Genomic DNA, 19,903 nt, shown 5'->3' with positions numbered 1-19,903 from the left:
CGTACTAGACATTATTACCAATGGCATACTTGTCCCATCTCAAACCCTGTCCTCTTTTCTTGATCCTCCAATCACAACTGTTGCTTCCCTCGGGATCACTCATTACCTTTCCTTGACAAATGTCATAATACTAGCCCCAATAAAACTATTCTGAAATGGTCTCATCATCCATACATTTGCCGTGATATCTGAGGTAGGACATCTTTACCCTCCTGTGCCTTCAAGGCTGTGGGCAGTTTGTTGCGGGCCTCGAGAGCAGCGGGTACCACCGCGCTGAAGGGGAAGGTTTGGACGATGAGGTCGTCGCTAAGGGACGGCCCAAATTCCTCCGTCTTTCCGTCGCCGCTTTCCATAATGACGTCCACCATGTCGAGAACATCTGGAGGACATCGGCAGGTTAGTATGGAAGCCACACATTACACATAGGTTTAAGACAAGTCGACATCTACTGAATTTGTCGTCTCACCGTCGATGTGTGAGATGGGGATGCTGGCGGCGTCTCCCTCCTGGCCGCTCAGGTTAGCCTGCAGGTAGGCTGCCTCCTGGACCAGGCTGGCCACCTTATCCGTGTACGTGTACGGGTTGCACACCAGACGCACCAGCACCTGGGGAAAGACCCAGCCAGTTAGAGAAGAGGAACACCTGGGGAAAGACCCAACCAGTTAGAGAAGAGGAACACCTGGGGAAAGACCAGTTAGAGAAGAGGAACACCTGGGGAAAGACCCAGCCAGTTAGAGAAGAGGAACACCTGGGGAAAGACCAGTTAGAGAAGAGGAACAGGGATGGAGAACTGGGTTTTGGGGGGGTTGAAGGAACACTGCAACGTTATGGGAAATTTGCTGACCGTCAGAAAGGATAGATACTAGTTTCCTTTCTGTGCGTTCAGTAGAAAGCTATCTAGCTGCACGCTAGCCAAGCTTAGTACACTGAATGCTTCCTACTGACTTGTCGTACAAAACTTGTAAGTCGCTTTGGATAAAAGAGTCAGCTAAATGACAAAATATAAATTTAAATGAATGGAAGGGATTTGAAGCGATTGGTACAGGCTAACCTAGCTTAAAACTCCGGGACGACGCCTAGGCTAGCCTGGGCCAATCGCTTACATTCATCGTGCTAGGCTAGGCTAACGTGCAGCCAGAGATCTTTCTACTGAACGCACAGAGTAAACTGCCTGGTATCTACCTTCTTGCCTGACTCTGGAGAAGATGGTAAGCAAATTTCCCATAATGCTGGCGTGTTCCTTTAAGATTAAAATCTGTGGGAGTGTGGTCTATTGGAGCTTACTCCTAACCAATATGGCTGCCCATCCCATGTTCTAGAATACTGATAGACTATGACATGCCCACTCCCATAACCTCTGGACAAAAGATTTAATAGGTAGGGAATAGAAATAGGGACAGAAAAGGGATTTCTCTAAAGAGGACAGAGATGGTCTCACTCTTTCTAGGAAGTGGATGACAGTCTCTTGCTGAGCCGTCTCCAGCCTGGCCAGGTGGTTGAGCCAGAGCTCCAGCTCAGTCCAGGTGTATTCAAAGATACCACTGTCCTTTAGCACCTGTATTCAACAGAGGAAACACAAAACATTATTATGACTGTATTAGGGGGGCCATTTCCACCAGAAACTGTGCTTTAATCAAACCATTACATGGTGAAATGTATTTGTATGTAAAACGCTTGTGATTTAAAAAAAATAATGCATTTAATTGAGCATCATTAGTAATGTATAGAATGCATGTAAAGCAGTGCCTCCTGTCACATGAGGTTGGTCTCACATCAAAGATGAATGCCTCCTGCCACATGAGGCTGGTCCCACATCGAGCCACAATGCCTCCGGTCACATGGGGCTGGTCCCACATCGAGCCATAATGCCTCCTGCCACATGAGGCTGGTCCCACATCAAGCCATAATGCCTCCTGTCACATGAGGCTGGTCCCACATCGAGCCATAATGCCTCCTGTCACATGAGGCTGGTCCCACATCGAGCCATAATGCCTCCTGTCACATGGGGCTGGTCCCACATCGAGCCATAATGCCTCCATTTATGTCAAATGTAACATAAATAAAATGTCATGAAAGCATCACTGTGCTTCAAACTGTGCTGCCAAATGGCATGGATGCTTTCCTGGTGCTGCATCCTGATTTAAAGCTAAAGAGACTAGCGAAGTGGGGGTACTTCAATTTAGGGTTGATTTTACAGCAAGGGGCTATTACTGCGTGGTTGCAATGTTGTAACAAATGCAGATGAGGCGATATGACAGATTGCTATGATATTGTTATGCTTGTTGTGACTGTGCCAGGAGAGAAATACTTCCTTACTTTGAGGACCAGCATCCTGGTGGAGGTTTTCAGGTGGCTGTTGTTGTTGCTACTCGCAAACATCTTGAGGAGCAGGTAAAACACAGACTTCTCTCCAGATGTTGATTCTGTGTCTGCAATATCCTGTAGGAACAGACATACATTAAATACAACAAGAGAAAAGACATGCTAATAATAAAACATATAATAGCTACTTATCAAAAAAGATAAACAAAATAAGAAGAAAAACGGAAAGAATAATTGCGTTTTATTACATGGCGTTTTCACATTCGCCGAAATGCTTGCTTGTGATTGGTCAATAGCCCCCCGACAGCGGTCATTATTTTTCAATAATGACCGCTGTTTTTTCAATAATGACCGCTGTGCGCAGCTGTTGGCAATCAAGCCCACATCAGTGCAGCAAATCAGACACACCTGCCGCGCTGCACTGACAGCGGAGTGTCAGCGGAGCCAGCCCAGAACAGAGGCTGCCCGCGATAATAATAATCACTTTATTTGGGCTGACAGAGCCACAGAACAACTGCGATTTGTCAAATGAATTAGGTATATTGTTAGTAAGTTAGCCATGTAATAAGCGGGATAATGTATAGCGCTGCACTGACAGCGGAGTGTCAGCGGAGCCAGCCCAGAACAGAGGCTGCCCGCGATAATAATAATCACTTTATTTGGGCTGACAGAGCCACAGAACAACTGCGATTTGTCAAATGAATTAGGTATATTGTTAGTAAGTTAGCCATGTAATAAGCGGGATAATGTATAGCCTACTCGGTCATTGTCGCAAAATAATTGACCTTCACTACGTTTAAAACACCTCGGCGCGGCGCCTCGGTATTTTAAACTCCGTGTCGGTCAATTATTTTGCGACAATGACCTCGTAGCCATACATTATCCCTTACATATTTGGTGCGAGGTCTGTTACTTCATCACCTGTACGCTGAACCAGGTGAACTTGCTGGCAGGAAGATCCAAGGCCAGCTGCAGTATTTGATACTGCAGAACAGGGGGAACCCCTTCCCTCACCCCTTTCTCCGACACAATGCCTGGAGAGGGTAAACAAAACACGCCGCTCAAAGCCCTGTCATCACATGATCTAACCTACATGATCTGAATGCGAACCATGTCTATTCGGCGGAGAAGCCGTTACCTTTCAACAGCTTGCTGAAGTCGAACTTGCACTGGCTCACCAGATGCGGCACGACCTTCTGATACAGACATATGACCCGGAGGATGAGAGCCTTCAGCACGATGACCTCAGCCGTGTCTGTGCCCGCTGACACTGAAGGAAAACAGGAAGAGGACAAAAGACATACATATACCCATATTTATATTTGTTCTTTTATTGATATTTGATTTGTTATTGTTCTATATTTGTTTGTATGTCTGATTTTGATTTGTTTATTGTTCTATATTTGTTTGTATATTTTATTGGTGTTTTATTGATATTTGTTTTATTTTATGTTGTTTTATTGATTATTCTTGTTTGATTTGTATATGTTTGTATCCAGACCCCAGGAAGAATAGTCGCTGCTGAGGCAGTGACTAATGGGGATCTGAAATAAAGAAATAAAGAAATATAACCCCTCTATATACACTTTTACACCTGCATATAACCCATATAATAGCATGTACAATAACGCTGTATATACCATACATTTATTCTCACAGCATATATACCCATCCTCACCTGTCTGTACTTACGCGCACATAGTCCTTTACTATATCTATATCTGTACATATCCTACTCTTACTAGTTACGCTGCTGGCCAGTAGTAGTCATAGGGTCTTTATTTATTATACTACATCTCTGTACATACATCTGATTAGCACTACACTCAGTAGTAGTCATTTGTATATTTTCTACACAGTTTAATCACCTGTACATTGTATATTGCTGTTGCACTTTACTGCTACATTTGTACTCTGGTTGGATGCCAAGCTTCTTTTCTTCATTGGACTGTACTTGTGCAGTATAAAGACATTACATTTTAATCTAATCTAATCTATTCGAGAACACTGTTCAGAACACGCAACAGACATGCGATTAATAATGTTATTATTACCCAGCGCTTCAGGTTGAGCATCCACCTCTATGGAGACGTCTTCATTCTTGCCCTTCTTCTTATCCTCCCCCTCATCCTTGCCCTTCTTCTTATCCTCCCCCTCGTCCTTGCCCTTCTTCTTATCCTCCCCCTCGTCCTTGCCCTTCTTCTTATCCTCCCCCTCGTCCTTGTCCTTCTTTGTGAGCGATTGCCACTTTGACACGATGCTTCAATGTCTGGCAAAATCTAAAAACAGGGAAGGTGGCAATTTTAATCCATTAACCTTAAAAAAAGGACCACATCGGTCTAGAGATGAGTTTTAGCCTGTTTACTAATTAGCACCACATATACATTAGCATAGCTTACTTTTTAGATTTTGTTTTGTTTGCCTTTTTTGAAAAATGTTAACATTATGGTGATAAACCATAGAAATATATAGAAGAAACCTACTCAAAAGGATCTCCTGGTCGGGCTAACAATAGCTCTTTAGAAAACGTGTATCTCACTCTGCGCATATACTTCTTTGTTTACGATCATGAACTCTTTCCGTGGCATCTTTCTGGTTCCAACCTGCGCACTGATTTCTTTGATAAGAGGCAAACTATTCGTTAGAGCGACCAGGAGATTAATTCATCATAGGTTCATCACCACACCGGTATGATCCTTTAAGAAGCACATTGTCAAACACAGGAAAAATACAAAAACACATAATCACTTCTCTGCAGGTATCATCGTGGGGCACTTCCATTACCTTGCTTAGTGTCTCCCTGTACTGCTGCACCAAGTCCTCCATCATGTCCGCAGAGTATATGTCTGACCTCTGCCACTCTGACTTATCTAAACAGTATTCCATGTTCTTGTGGGCTCGTTTCAAGATGAACGACGCCATAGACAGGGTTGTGAGTTGTACGGCTGTGTTGGCCAGCTGTCAGACACAAGCCAGAGAGAACAATCAGAAATTACATGTTTTTCTTGGGTTTCTTTATGGGGGGGGGGGGGGGGGGGGGGGGGGGGGGGGTCCTAACATTGCGATATCGTATACACAATTCTATTGACTAAATTGATAAGAACTATAAAACTTGATCAGAAATATTTTGAGGGACCGTCATTTGAATATTGTAGATTTGGTTTTATGTCACACTTTACATTACCACGCAGTTCAATGAGATTAACTGGATTACATAACCCTGTGATTTCACACACGCGAGATAAAAGCCCTTATGAATATTGTGATATTGATTTCTTCCATATCACCCATATATATATATATATATATATATATATATATGAGGATTACTGACTTACATTGAGGCCTGTTCTGAAGAAAGCCTTGTTGCAGACTGGAGGTAGAGACGTCACCAGGACCATGGACAGCAGACGAGGTAGAGGAATGAACTCTCTGGTCCGGAAGACTTTGGACACATCTGGCTGAGCCTCATAGATCTGAAGAGCAATTGTGAGGAGGTTAACTATTACATAAAATCCCAGCAAGGTATCCATATAAGACTCCACACCAATACATCCTCACCACAGACATATTGGTAGGCAAACAGGTGAATGAAATAACAGGAAACGACAGGTCATTAAATGACCGTTTCTATGGCATTGCACCATACCGACAGGAGAGGCAAAGACACGTCACGAGAAATGAATTAGCAAATGTTAAAACCTGAGATTTTTTTTTTAAATATATATATATTAGTAGTAGCAATTATTACCTTCTTAAGCAGATTGATGTTGTCCTGCCAGGCACTTTTGAGACGTGGGGCGAATGAATACTGAGTCTCTTTGAAGTATCTGGTCAGAATATCAGGGCTAACTCTCAGTATGCTGACTAGCAGCTCTGCCACTAGCTCGTCCTCCGTGGCCTGCTTCAGCCCCACCAGGAACTGCAGTAGGACGATGTTACCAGCCCTGGTGGACAAGTAACACAATTACAAGTCAATAACCAAAACAAGTTGCCAGGAGGACAAGTTAAAAGGTGCTAAAGATAACATTCAGCCACTAGATGTCGCACTAGAGCACCAGCATGTTTTTATCCAATTGTATCCAATCAGGTGCATTCCACGTGGTCAAATTGGAACTAGGGAGGGGATACATGTAAACAACAACATTCATTTTGGACACGCCAATATTTTGTAATGATAAATTCAAGAATTATTTGAGGGGTAAATACTTTTTACTTTTATTCTGCACATTTCTAAAAGCTCTGTGGATGTAATATTATTTTTAAATGATTACTCGGGGGTGCCCGAGTGGCGAACCACGTAATGCGCTGCGTCGCAACACGGCCAACCCGGGTTCGATTCCCGGACCCGGTGTTCTTTGCCGAATGTCTTCCCCTGCTCTGTCTCCGATTCCTCGTCTCTCTCTCTCTCTACCGGACTGCCCGGTAGTAAAAACCCAATAAAAAAAAAAAATCTACAAAAACATAACTTGTCTGAAAGTAGGGATGTCCGATATTATCGGCCTACCAATATTATCGGCCGATATTGGCATTAAAATGTGATATTGGAAAATATCTGTATCGGTTTAAAATATATATATATATATTAGAGCTGGGCCGTTAACGGCGTTAACGTGCTGCGTTAACGCTATACTAGTATCGCGCGATAATATAATTAACGCATTAATCTAAAAAAAATCTAAATAATTTTTTTTTTTTAATCTTTATTTACCCAGGGTAGGTTCGCTGAGCACAGATGCTCTTTTTCAGGAACGCCCTGCTTCACATTCACACAGTTCCATTCACACCTGGGAGCTGCCCAGTACAACCACAGTTGACACCATTGGCCACTGAGCAACTCCACTGGAGCAGTTGATTCAAGCCATGTCACATAGTTAAAGTTTGAAATGATTCTTTCTGTTTTGCTCCTGAGAGTGTGCTAGATACTGTACTGTACTGGTAATATTATTTATTTGTGTTAACTTCTGAATAAAACAACTTATTAAACACAAGTACATCTTATTGAACATTATTTTGATATTTCATTACCAATTATCATAGCAAAACAGCTTTTTCAAACAGTCTGTAATGCATTTTGGAAACGGGAGATGGGCTCATGGTGTAATGGGCCACCTGGCCTGAGAAACATAAGGAGGAAAGAAAAAGTAAGGACTTACTTCTGGTCATTATTTGGGTAGAACACACATATTTTGAATGCCTTCGGCAGGTTTTTTTTAGGTTTTTTTTAGCCATTTTAATCTAGATTAAATCCAGGATTGCAGATAGATGAATCTAGATTAAAAAAAATTATCTATGCCCACCTCTAATATATATATATTTTTTTTCTATAACCTTTATTTACCCAGGCAAGCAAGTAAGAACAAATTGATTTTATTTATTGTCAAAAGTATGCATAATTTTGTGTTAATTCCACAACAAGAGATATGTAATGTTAATTACCTGAAATTATTCCGTTTTTTGGGGGGGGGGGGGTATATATCGGTATCGGTTGATATCGGTATCGGAAATTAAGAGTTGGACAATATCGGTATATCGTATCGGTAAAAAAGCCAATATCGAGCATCCCTATCTGAAAGGACAAGTAACATTTAAATGATTACTCAACATAAACATTTTATCTATAGCACCTTTAAGGCTCTCCGTTGCTCAGTCTAAATTACCTGCCGACTGTTCCAAAGCTGGCGTCGTAGAAGCTGAGGCCGTGCTTCCGGGAGCAGCACAAGTCCAACAGGAAGTTGTGGACGAGTTCCCGCACCACTGTTTTCCCAGAATCCTGGTTCTAAAACAATTAAGATAAAAGTAGTCCGAGGCTCAGTTAAAAATGACAACCCCCAGAGGGGCTTTTATTTCATGCACAACAAGTCGACCGCACTGCTACATACATACAGCTTTCAACATGAATGCGGGCGGTGTGAAAACTTTTGTTCAGGCATTATGAATGTATTATAAGCCAGAATTTATGTTTATTATTATAGTTGAGTCTCACCTTGCTCTCATCGGTGCTCACATCCATGATGCCGTTCCATTTATACAGAGATGCTATGTTGGCTAACACGGCCGGGGTGAAGAAACGCACTTTCTGGGTCTTGCTTATAGCCTTGTTCTGTACAACCTGCAGTGATAAACATAGAATTACAATACCTTAAAAAAATCTATTTTCTTTCTAGGCCTTTTAGTATTATTCTATCAGTCCAATCCCCCAATTTTGTCGTTATGCCAATTCCCCTCTGGTCATTGTGTCGGTCTGGGGAGGGTGTAGACTACCACATGCCTCTTCCTATACATGTGGAGTCGCCAGCCGCTTCTTTTCACCCGACAGCAAGGCGTTTCACTGGGAGAGCGCAACGCGCAAAGGGGTTCACACCATCTCCCCCAGATCCCAGGATCCCGACCGACCAGTAGGAGTCACTATTGCAACGACCAGGACTCATACCCCACCGGCTTCCCACCTGTGAACACTGCCGATTGTGTTTGTAGGGACGACTGACACTGGGATTTGAACCCCGGGTCTCTGCAGTGGCAGGCGAGTGCTTAGACCTCTACACTACCCAGCCCCCCCCCCCCCCCCCCCCCCCCCCCCGAGCATCAACATCTTCAATGGTGAAATTGTGCACATCGCAAATATGAACTCCCATCTATTATAAAATACATTAAAAGTTGAAAAACAAAAAAGAGAGTGTGACAAATAGCTAAGCCATCAACTTACTCTCGTCTTCAGTGTAGATAAAATCAGATTGACATTGGAGACCCTATCCTCCTTCAGCCCAGTATTTAGGATCTCTGGCAAGAAATCTGAAATTCAAAAAGTAGACAGAACGCACAGCCAATGAGGTGGTGACTATTGGGAATGAGACTGATAAAGAAAAAGTCACACACTCCTCTCCACACATTGCTTTCGTCAAGGTGTTATGAGGTTTCACTATGATGAAAGTCTATTTTCAATGCGCTAAAACATTGGTGCGTTAACGTGTTAATAAATTACACAGAAAGTGGAGGAGTGTGTGACTTTTGAATCAAGAAATCTGAAATACCAAATAAACAACTCATCGAGAAATCCTGATTTGTATAACCCCACAACAAAATATTACCTTTCATCTCCAATAACTGCCCGATTATTGCATTGTCACCGGACACCAAGAAGGAGAGGGCGAACTGAATAAAAGCCATGCGAACATCAGGTCTCCCCTGGAAAAAAAGCAGAAGAGAATCTGAGCAGATATACAATATATGGTATCTAAAAGCTTCAACTGTAATATGTACCGGCAACTGAAAAGGGCAGCTGTCAGATATGAGTTTTAGGGGGGGGGAAATGTGTTAGGCCTCTTCAATGTTGAGTATTTATTTTCTTGCGAGTACCCCAGGAAGACCAGCGGTCCTAATGAAAAACGCTCTCACCATCTTGTCTTTTCTCCTTGCCATCCCAGACAGGCTCTTGTTGAAGTGTATATGACTGTACACCTCTCTGGCTGCCTCTGGGCCCTGGGACACCATGGCAGACAGGAAACTGAGACACTGGCGAACAAACCTGTTACCAAGGAAGGAATACACAGTGAGAAGCGATGAGTGGCAAGTGTTGATAACATGACAGGCTTCCCCACTGGTTCTCTTAGGCTCTTTGCGGTGGCAAGCTGGGACGGGTAATAATGTTATTCTATCAGTCCAATCAGAGACAGGCAATAGTATTATTCTATCAGTCCAATCAGAGACAGGCAATAGTATTATTCTATCAGTCCAATCAGAGACAGGCAATAATGTTATTCTATCAGTCCAATCAGAGACAGGCAATAGTATTATTCTATCAGTCCAATCAGAGACAGGCAATAATATTATTCTATCAGTCCAATCAGAGACAGGCAATAGTATTATTCCATCAGTCCAATCAGAGACAGGCAATAGTATTATTCCATCAGTCCAATCAGAGACAGGCAATAGTATTATTCTATCAGTCCAATCAGAGACAGGCAATAATATTATTCTATCAGTTCAAGTTGGGACAGGCAATAGTATTATTATATCAGTCCAATCAGAGACAGACAATAGTATTATTCAGGAAAGCTTTGTGGTGGGCCACCACAAATACATCCATGCCTGGGGGAACAGCATACTTTAGGATGTGGCAGTGAGCTCAGTCAGCTCACCTGTGATCTTCAGAAGGGAGAGAATTCTGTATGAGTTTCATGTAGTTAGAAACAGCCTTTTTCACAATGGTGGTGCCAACCATGCTGAAGTGAGACAGGTCACTGGCTGTCCTCAGTAAGATCGTCTCCAAGCTCTGGAAGATCAGCATCATCTGGAAAGAAAAGCAATAGACTTCCTCCATCACAGGGTCACAACAACATGACTACACTGCTGGTAAAGTGGGTTGGCAGAAGTGAGATGATCACTTTCACTTACCTCCTTTTCGCTTTGCTTTTCTCCATCCAGCAGTTTGAATATGTCGGCACACTCCATGGATATTTTAATGTAGCCTTCAACAACATCGTACAGATCAGAACACGGCAGTTTCTTTGCAGTTGATACGAATGTCTCCAACCCTGCCAGCATGAATGAATGAATGAATGAATGAATGAATGAATGAATGAATGAATGAATGAAAACTTTATTTAACAGATTGCAGAATGGGTACAATACAGTACGGCTCAATACATACAATTGTTAAGGGGATGCAGACCAGAGAAAGACGTTTGTCTTGTTTACATCAGGGTCCCCCATTTTCAATTCATAGTGACATTTATGACATACACAACATACTCCATCATGACATTTATGGCATAGGGACATACATGACATACAGGTTCAATAAAGAAAATAAGAATTGGATGTTTAGCAAAGAAAGGGATTGCATATCACATGAGTCTAATTACTGTGTCAGGTGGACAACTTGTTATGTGTTTATTAAGATAGCGTTCATTCATACACTTACCCTTCATTGCTTTAATTGGGTCTTTCAGCATGGCTTTAAAAACGGTTCCATTGAACTCTGTCAGTTTCTCTTTTTTAGCGGGTGTGTTCGACCCTTTCGCGTCTTCACTAGGACGTTTTGTTGCCATGTTTTCACAGTGGATCCACGTTAATAACAGTAGTTATTTAAGTCATCAACGTTACATTGACTACAGAAGCGTCAGCCGGGTTGCCACACGCATGTTGTGGTAGGAACAAACAATTGAGTAACTCAATAGTCTTCCGTACAAGAAACGCTAGCGGCTGTACTTTGGTTCCGGACAGTGATATTAGCCACAGTAATAAAACGATCGATGATCATGAGCACAACTCGTACTACAGAGGAATATCCATTGACTACCTATAATAGCAATAAAACCATAACATTTATGTTTTTAACCTCATCATACATCTCTTGACCATTGACTTCTGTACACATTACACGAGTCACGACACGCGTACACACGCACGCACTCACGCACGCACGCACACACACACACACACACACACACACACACACACACACACACACACACACACACACACACACACACACACACACATAATAATACAATATCAAATAATTATCTTGTAATGAGAAAGACTTTCGTCTTGTTTACATCAGGGTCCCCCATTTTCAATTCATAATGACATTTATGACATATACACACAATATATGTCATACATATACAGATATAAAAATCTAATCTAATCATCTAATCTAATCATGACATTTATGACATACAGATATACAGTAATGTTACATTTGTGACATACAAAATATGCAAATATCAGTGGTGAATATTCCTGGAAGCCAAGGGAAGCCAGGCTTCCCCAAAAATATGAACAGTAAAAAAAAAAAAAAAATAATAATAATGTTTTTTTATATAGTTTACAATAATAATAAAAAAAAATCATTATTTTTCATCTCTGTGTTATAATTTTTTATTTTTATTTCCCCTCTTCTCCTTCTCACTCTCTCTAACACTCTGTCAGACTCAGAGACAGGGCCTGGCAGCGTCTGCTTTTACCAACGCGTTCGTGTTTCCGGGTTCCCGTTTTGCGCTCTGATTGGCCAGGTTATGTGCCATGTGCGCCAATCGTGGGACGGCAAGTTCTGCGCCTATTTCCGGGTCGAACAGCCTGCAAACTACCTAACGCCTAGTTTATCACTGGTTAAGCTTAGGCGACTCTTTCGCAGTTGGTTAAGGTTAGAGTTTGGAATCAGGGCAGGCGTTCTATCGCCATGCTCTAAGACAAACTCTAACCTTAACCAACTTCGAAAGAGCGCCTAAGCTTAACCAGTGTAGAAACTTGCGGTCCCACGATTGGGCGTACCTGTCACATGACCTGGCCAATCAGAGACACGGAAACACGAATGCGTTGGTAAAAGCAATCAGGCGGCCTGGCAGTCACTGCAGCTCAGGCAGAATAGAGAACATTTGCAGAGGGGGAGGTGTCTTTTTCTAGCGTCCACATTGTGGTTGTGGACTCCACAACCAATTATTAGCCAATAAGATTCGAGCTTAATAAAGGGTTCCCACGCCTTAACACGGGGCAGTCTGACAGCCAACTTCCACCCTACATTGTGGTGAGCGCTTTGTGTCTAGAAAAGAGCTATATAAATGTAATGATTCAATGAATGAATGAATGAATTATTTATTGGATTTCTGGATATTCTGGATATTTTAACTTCTTCAGCCTGGGAGGCGAAAAGAGAAAATGTACACCTTCACCCCAGCACCCATTGAGAAGTAAATAATACACTAGTACTCGCTGTGATGAGGGGACTGACCACAAACAGTCCTGTGGCTGTGACCCATGTTGGTTTCAGACCCAGAGTTTGACCACAGTGGCTGTGGGGTCCATGCCTTTATGTGCCTCTGTATGAACATGCCTAGTTCTTAAAGGGGAACACCACCCCAAATTCAGAATTGCAATATGTTATTCCCATGGTCCAGAAAAGTTCAATCAATATTTGTGAACATGAGCTACTCTCTCACAAAGCACAGGAACCAGAGAAGTAAGACTCAAACGTCATGGTATAAAGTCTGAAGCTGCTCCATTGATAATGAATGGGAGACTGATTTCTTTTTTCTTTTATAACCAAATGAGCCTTATTCTATAGTAGTGTTCTCAGTCCTGGAACAGAAAATGTACCAGTATACTCAGAACATTCCCCTGGGTGCTCTCAGTGTCACCTTTACTATCTTTCCCAATTCATTGAATATGGAGCAGCTTCAGACCTGATGACATCCTTGAGTTTTAGCATTCTCGTTTTTGGATTTGGGAAAGAGTTTTATGTGTTCGTTCATTTGGCCTGTCAACCATATGAATAACATGTATGATTTCTGAAACTGGGTGTAGTTCCCCTTTAACCTCTTACCTTGTGTGCTTTGAAATCTCATCACTTAACTGCTGTCTGTCAAATTCCAAATGGGAATAACATCTCATTCATAGCCTATGAGTTTATTTTTTATTTATATTTTGTTTAAATTTGTATTTTTTCCCCCCTCTATTATGGTTCCATTTGATACCTTTTTGTGTCTACAGTCAAAGCAAACTTGACTAATTAAAGTGACACGTTTGCTCTTGAATCATGTACAACAGTAGTTCTCAACCAGGGGGTCGCAAGATTATTTTGGATGTTGCAGAAAGACAAATCATCAGAGCTTTTTATATTAAACACAGGTTTAATATACCCAAATAGGTACAAGTAAATCAAAGAGTTACAGCTGGATGACTCAGAGTGGACACTGGCCGAGTGTATCCAAAGTGAGCTCCTGATCGCCAAAGTTGTTTGATTGATTGATTTAAAAAATGTTATTGCAGAATGGGTACAATACAGTACGGCTCAATACAAACAATTGCTAAGAGGATGCAGACCAGAAAAAGTCTTTCGTCTTGTTTACATAAGGGTCCTCCATTTTCAATTCATCAAGACATGTATGACATACAAGACATACAAATATACAGTACTACTGTGTAAGAAAAAGAGATCATAAAAAAATATACAGTACATCTGAAGGGGAAGAAACTGTACATTGGAGGGGGTTGGGTGGGTGGGGGGTGGGGATTTTGACATATACCGGGGCCAGTTTCTAATCGCAGCCACCCGTAGGTGCTCTTTGAGAGCGGTTTGGAAGGAGGGTAGGGATTCACATTCCTTTACGGCTGTGGGTAGGGCGTTCCACATTATTGTGGCATAATTGCGAAACGTGTTTAGTCCCTTGTTTGAGCCGAATCTGGGTTGCCCATGATTTGTGGAACTCCCTCTGGTGTTGTGGTCGTGGACTTCAATGACCTTTGGGAAGTATTTCGACGTGTAAATGGGTTTCTTAGTGGTGTAGTCGTGTATCTTGTAGACCAGGCCCATTGCAAGTTTCTGTACTCTGTCGTCTACTGCTCTAAGCCATCCTAGGTTGTCAAAATGGGCAGCGGTAAGGTGGGTTTTAGGAGTAAGGTCAAGCACTAGTCTGACCAGTTTGTTTTGTGATGTTTGTAGCCTTGTTTGTAGCCTTTTGTGATGTTTGGGCCTTTGAGGTGCTTTGGTACCATGAGGTGCGAGCATAGCCTTGAAGGAGTGCTCCTGTTATCTTCAGGGTATTCTTGTTTACCAGAGAGGAGATCCTGTACAGGAGGGGCTAAAGGTGTGTCCATTGTGTAGAGGTTTCTGTCGCTCGAGGTGCCCTGCTTCAATATCTCTGGGATCTGTGGAGAAAGAGGACATTATTGAGATGGTAAACAAATGCATGAATAAAACCTCCACAGATGGGGATGACATTGATATGTCTCTGGTAAAAAATATTATTCAAGGAGTTGTGGAGCCACTATCTCATATATTCAATTTCTCGTTCAAAATGGGAGCATTCCCTCAAAAAATGAAAATTGCAAAGGTTATACCATTATTTAAAGCTGGAGACAAGCATTTGTTTACCAATTATAGACCGGTATCCCTGCTATCACAGTTCTCAAAGATACTCGAAAAACTATATGTTGCAAGATTAGACACTTTCATTGAAAAACATAATCTCCTAATGGACAGCCAGTATGGTTTTAGAACAGCTAGATCTACCTCCATGGCATTAATGGAGCTTGTAGAGGAAATAACGGACGGTATAGAGAGAAAGAAATATGTATTAGGAATATTCATTGACCTAAAAAAAAGCTTTTGATACAATAGATCATGAGAAAGGACAAGTAACATTTAAATGATTACTCAACATAAACATTTTATCTATAGCACCTTTAAGGCTCTCCGTTGCTCAGTCTAAATTACCTGCCGACTGTTCCAAAGCTGGCGTCGTAGAAGCTGAGGCCGTGCTTCCGGGAGCAGCACAAGTCCAACAGGAAGTTGTGGACGAGTTCCCGCACCACTGTTTTCCCAGAATCCTGGTTCTAAAACAATTAAGATAAAAGTAGTCCGAGGCTCAGTTAAAAATGACAACCCCCAGAGGGGCTTTTATTTCATGCACAACAAGTCGACCGCACTGCTACATACATACAGCTTTCAACATGAATGCGGGCGGTGTGAAAACTTTTGTTCAGGCATTATGAATGTATTATAAGCCAGAATTTATGTTTATTATTATAGTTGAGTCTCACCTTGCTCTCATCGGTGCTCACATCCATGATGCCGTTCCATTTATACAGAGATGCTATGTTGGCTAACACGGCCGGGGTGAAGAAACGCACTTTCTGGGTCTTGCTTATAGCCTTGTTCTGTACAACCTGCAGTGATAAACATAGAATTACAATACCTTAAAAAAATCTATTTTCTTTCTAGGCCTTTTAGTATTATTCTATCAGTCCAATCCCCCAATTTTGTCGTTATGCCAATTCCCCTCTGGTCATTGTGTCGGTCTGGGGAGGGTGTAGACTACCACATGCCTCTTCCTATACATGTGGAGTCGCCAGCCGCTTCTTTTCACCCGACAGCAAGGCGTTTCACTGGGAGAGCGCAACGCGCAAAGGGGTTCACACCATCTCCCCCAGATCCCAGGATCCCGACCGACCAGTAGGAGTCACTATTGCAACGACCAGGACTCATACCCCACCGGCTTCCCACCTGTGAACACTGCCGATTGTGTTTGTAGGGACGACTGACACTGGGATTTGAACCCCGGGTCTCTGCAGTGGCAGGCGAGTGCTTAGACCTCTACACTACCCAGCCCCCCCCCCCCCCCCCCCCCCCCCCCCGAGCATCAACATCTTCAATGGTGAAATTGTGCACATCGCAAATATGAACTCCCATCTATTATAAAATACATTAAAAGTTGAAAAACAAAAAAGAGAGTGTGACAAATAGCTAAGCCATCAACTTACTCTCGTCTTCAGTGTAGATAAAATCAGATTGACATTGGAGACCCTATCCTCCTTCAGCCCAGTATTTAGGATCTCTGGCAAGAAATCTGAAATTCAAAAAGTAGACAGAACGCACAGCCAATGAGGTGGTGACTATTGGGAATGAGACTGATAAAGAAAAAGTCACACACTCCTCTCCACACATTGCTTTCGTCAAGGTGTTATGAGGTTTCACTATGATGAAAGTCTATTTTCAATGCGCTAAAACATTGGTGCGTTAACGTGTTAATAAATTACACAGAAAGTGGAGGAGTGTGTGACTTTTGAATCAAGAAATCTGAAATACCAAATAAACAACTCATCGAGAAATCCTGATTTGTATAACCCCACAACAAAATATTACCTTTCATCTCCAATAACTGCCCGATTATTGCATTGTCACCGGACACCAAGAAGGAGAGGGCGAACTGAATAAAAGCCATGCGAACATCAGGTCTCCCCTGGAAAAAAAGCAGAAGAGAATCTGAGCAGATATACAATATATGGTATCTAAAAGCTTCAACTGTAATATGTACCGGCAACTGAAAAGGGCAGCTGTCAGATATGAGTTTTAGGGGGGGGGAAATGTGTTAGGCCTCTTCAATGTTGAGTATTTATTTTCTTGCGAGTACCCCAGGAAGACCAGCGGTCCTAATGAAAAACGCTCTCACCATCTTGTCTTTTCTCCTTGCCATCCCAGACAGGCTCTTGTTGAAGTGTATATGACTGTACACCTCTCTGGCTGCCTCTGGGCCCTGGGACACCATGGCAGACAGGAAACTGAGACACTGGCGAACAAACCTGTTACCAAGGAAGGAATACACAGTGAGAAGCGATGAGTGGCAAGTGTTGATAACATGACAGGCTTCCCCACTGGTTCTCTTAGGCTCTTTGCGGTGGCAAGCTGGGACGGGTAATAATGTTATTCTATCAGTCCAATCAGAGACAGGCAATAGTATTATTCTATCAGTCCAATCAGAGACAGGCAATAGTATTATTCTATCAGTCCAATCAGAGACAGGCAATAATGTTATTCTATCAGTCCAATCAGAGACAGGCAATAGTATTATTCTATCAGTCCAATCAGAGACAGGCAATAATATTATTCTATCAGTCCAATCAGAGACAGGCAATAGTATTATTCCATCAGTCCAATCAGAGACAGGCAATAGTATTATTCCATCAGTCCAATCAGAGACAGGCAATAGTATTATTCTATCAGTCCAATCAGAGACAGGCAATAATATTATTCTATCAGTTCAAGTTGGGACAGGCAATAGTATTATTATATCAGTCCAATCAGAGACAGACAATAGTATTATTCAGGAAAGCTTTGTGGTGGGCCACCACAAATACATCCATGCCTGGGGGAACAGCATACTTTAGGATGTGGCAGTGAGCTCAGTCAGCTCACCTGTGATCTTCAGAAGGGAGAGAATTCTGTATGAGTTTCATGTAGTTAGAAACAGCCTTTTTCACAATGGTGGTGCCAACCATGCTGAAGTGAGACAGGTCACTGGCTGTCCTCAGTAAGATCGTCTCCAAGCTCTGGAAGATCAGCATCATCTGGAAAGAAAAGCAATAGACTTCCTCCATCACAGGGTCACAACAACATGACTACACTGCTGGTAAAGTGGGTTGGCAGAAGTGAGATGATCACTTTCACTTACCTCCTTTTCGCTTTGCTTTTCTCCATCCAGCAGTTTGAATATGTCGGCACACTCCATGGATATTTTAATGTAGCCTTCAACAACATCGTACAGATCAGAACACGGCAGTTTCTTTGCAGTTGATACGAATGTCTCCAACCCTGCCAGCATGAATGAATGAATGAATGAATGAATGAATGAATGAATGAATGAATGAATGAATGAAAACTTTATTTAACAGATTGCAGAATGGGTACAATACAGTACGGCTCAATACATACAATTGTTAAGGGGATGCAGACCAGAGAAAGACGTTTGTCTTGTTTACATCAGGGTCCCCCATTTTCAATTCATAGTGACATTTATGACATACACAACATACTCCATCATGACATTTATGGCATAGGGACATACATGACATACAGGTTCAATAAAGAAAATAAGAATTGGATGTTTAGCAAAGAAAGGGATTGCATATCACATGAGTCTAATTACTGTGTCAGGTGGACAACTTGTTATGTGTTTATTAAGATAGCGTTCATTCATACACTTACCCTTCATTGCTTTAATTGGGTCTTTCAGCATGGCTTTAAAAACGGTTCCATTGAACTCTGTCAGTTTCTCTTTTTTAGCGGGTGTGTTCGACCCTTTCGCGTCTTCACTAGGACGTTTTGTTGCCATGTTTTCACAGTGGATCCACGTTAATAACAGTAGTTATTTAAGTCATCAACGTTACATTGACTACAGAAGCGTCAGCCGGGTTGCCACACGCATGTTGTGGTAGGAACAAACAATTGAGTAACTCAATAGTCTTCCGTACAAGAAACGCTAGCGGCTGTACTTTGGTTCCGGACAGTGATATTAGCCACAGTAATAAAACGATCGATGATCATGAGCACAACTCGTACTACAGAGGAATATCCATTGACTACCTATAATAGCAATAAAACCATAACATTTATGTTTTTAACCTCATCATACATCTCTTGACCATTGACTTCTGTACACATTACACGAGTCACGACACGCGTACACACGCACGCACTCACGCACGCACGCACACACACACACACACACACACACACACACACACACACACACACACACACACACACACACACACACACACACACACATAATAATACAATATCAAATAATTATCTTGTAATGAGAAAGACTTTCGTCTTGTTTACATCAGGGTCCCCCATTTTCAATTCATAATGACATTTATGACATATACACACAATATATGTCATACATATACAGATATAAAAATCTAATCTAATCATCTAATCTAATCATGACATTTATGACATACAGATATACAGTAATGTTACATTTGTGACATACAAAATATGCAAATATCAGTGGTGAATATTCCTGGAAGCCAAGGGAAGCCAGGCTTCCCCAAAAATATGAACAGTAAAAAAAAAAAAAAAAATAATAATAATGTTTTTTTATATAGTTTACAATAATAATAAAAAAAAATCATTATTTTTCATCTCTGTGTTATAATTTTTTATTTTTATTTCCCCTCTTCTCCTTCTCACTCTCTCTAACACTCTGTCAGACTCAGAGACAGGGCCTGGCAGCGTCTGCTTTTACCAACGCGTTCGTGTTTCCGGGTTCCCGTTTTGCGCTCTGATTGG

At 41.9% G+C, this 19,903-nt stretch overlaps 2 protein-coding genes across 2 annotated transcripts in view; both read right to left on the bottom strand.

The window, feature by feature from the left end:
* Window positions 1–11,453, bottom strand: part of LOC311235914 (nucleolar pre-ribosomal-associated protein 1-like) — a 31,316-nt gene extending 19,863 nt beyond the window's left edge. The window contains 19 exon segments of the mRNA XM_084323440.1: window positions 209–379; window positions 467–605; window positions 1,439–1,555; window positions 2,317–2,439; window positions 3,244–3,356; window positions 3,461–3,586; window positions 4,488–4,586; window positions 4,589–4,601; window positions 5,107–5,280; window positions 5,661–5,798; window positions 6,074–6,269; window positions 7,983–8,101; window positions 8,309–8,434; window positions 9,029–9,114; window positions 9,411–9,507; window positions 9,718–9,847; window positions 10,461–10,612; window positions 10,717–10,856; window positions 11,246–11,453. Of these exon segments, the coding sequence (XP_084179566.1) occupies window positions 209–379; window positions 467–605; window positions 1,439–1,555; window positions 2,317–2,439; window positions 3,244–3,356; window positions 3,461–3,586; window positions 4,488–4,586; window positions 4,589–4,601; window positions 5,107–5,280; window positions 5,661–5,798; window positions 6,074–6,269; window positions 7,983–8,101; window positions 8,309–8,434; window positions 9,029–9,114; window positions 9,411–9,507; window positions 9,718–9,847; window positions 10,461–10,612; window positions 10,717–10,856; window positions 11,246–11,372 (2,386 nt within the window). The 5' untranslated portion in view covers window positions 11,373–11,453.
* A 2,439-nt stretch (window positions 11,454–13,892) lies between these two features.
* On the bottom strand, window positions 13,893–19,016 carry LOC311237304 (nucleolar pre-ribosomal-associated protein 1-like). Its single transcript, XM_084325119.1, has 9 exons — window positions 18,809–19,016; window positions 18,276–18,415; window positions 18,020–18,171; window positions 17,277–17,406; window positions 16,970–17,066; window positions 16,588–16,673; window positions 15,868–15,993; window positions 15,542–15,660; window positions 13,893–14,973 (listed from the first exon to the last, which is right to left on the bottom strand). The coding sequence occupies exons 1-9, from the start codon at window positions 18,933–18,935 to the stop codon at window positions 14,958–14,960; spliced, it is 993 nt and encodes a 330-aa protein (XP_084181245.1). The 5' UTR covers window positions 18,936–19,016; the 3' UTR covers window positions 13,893–14,957.
* Between the last annotated feature and the right edge of the window lie 887 nt (window positions 19,017–19,903).

The sequence above is a fragment of the Notolepis coatsorum genome, assembly GCF_963971535.1.
Source record: "Notolepis coatsorum genome assembly, chromosome: 1".
NCBI classification, from domain to species: domain Eukaryota; kingdom Metazoa; phylum Chordata; class Actinopteri; order Aulopiformes; family Paralepididae; genus Notolepis; species Notolepis coatsorum.
The sequence above is the reverse complement of the archived record's forward strand: the minus strand, read 5'-3'. Positions and strand labels throughout refer to the sequence as shown.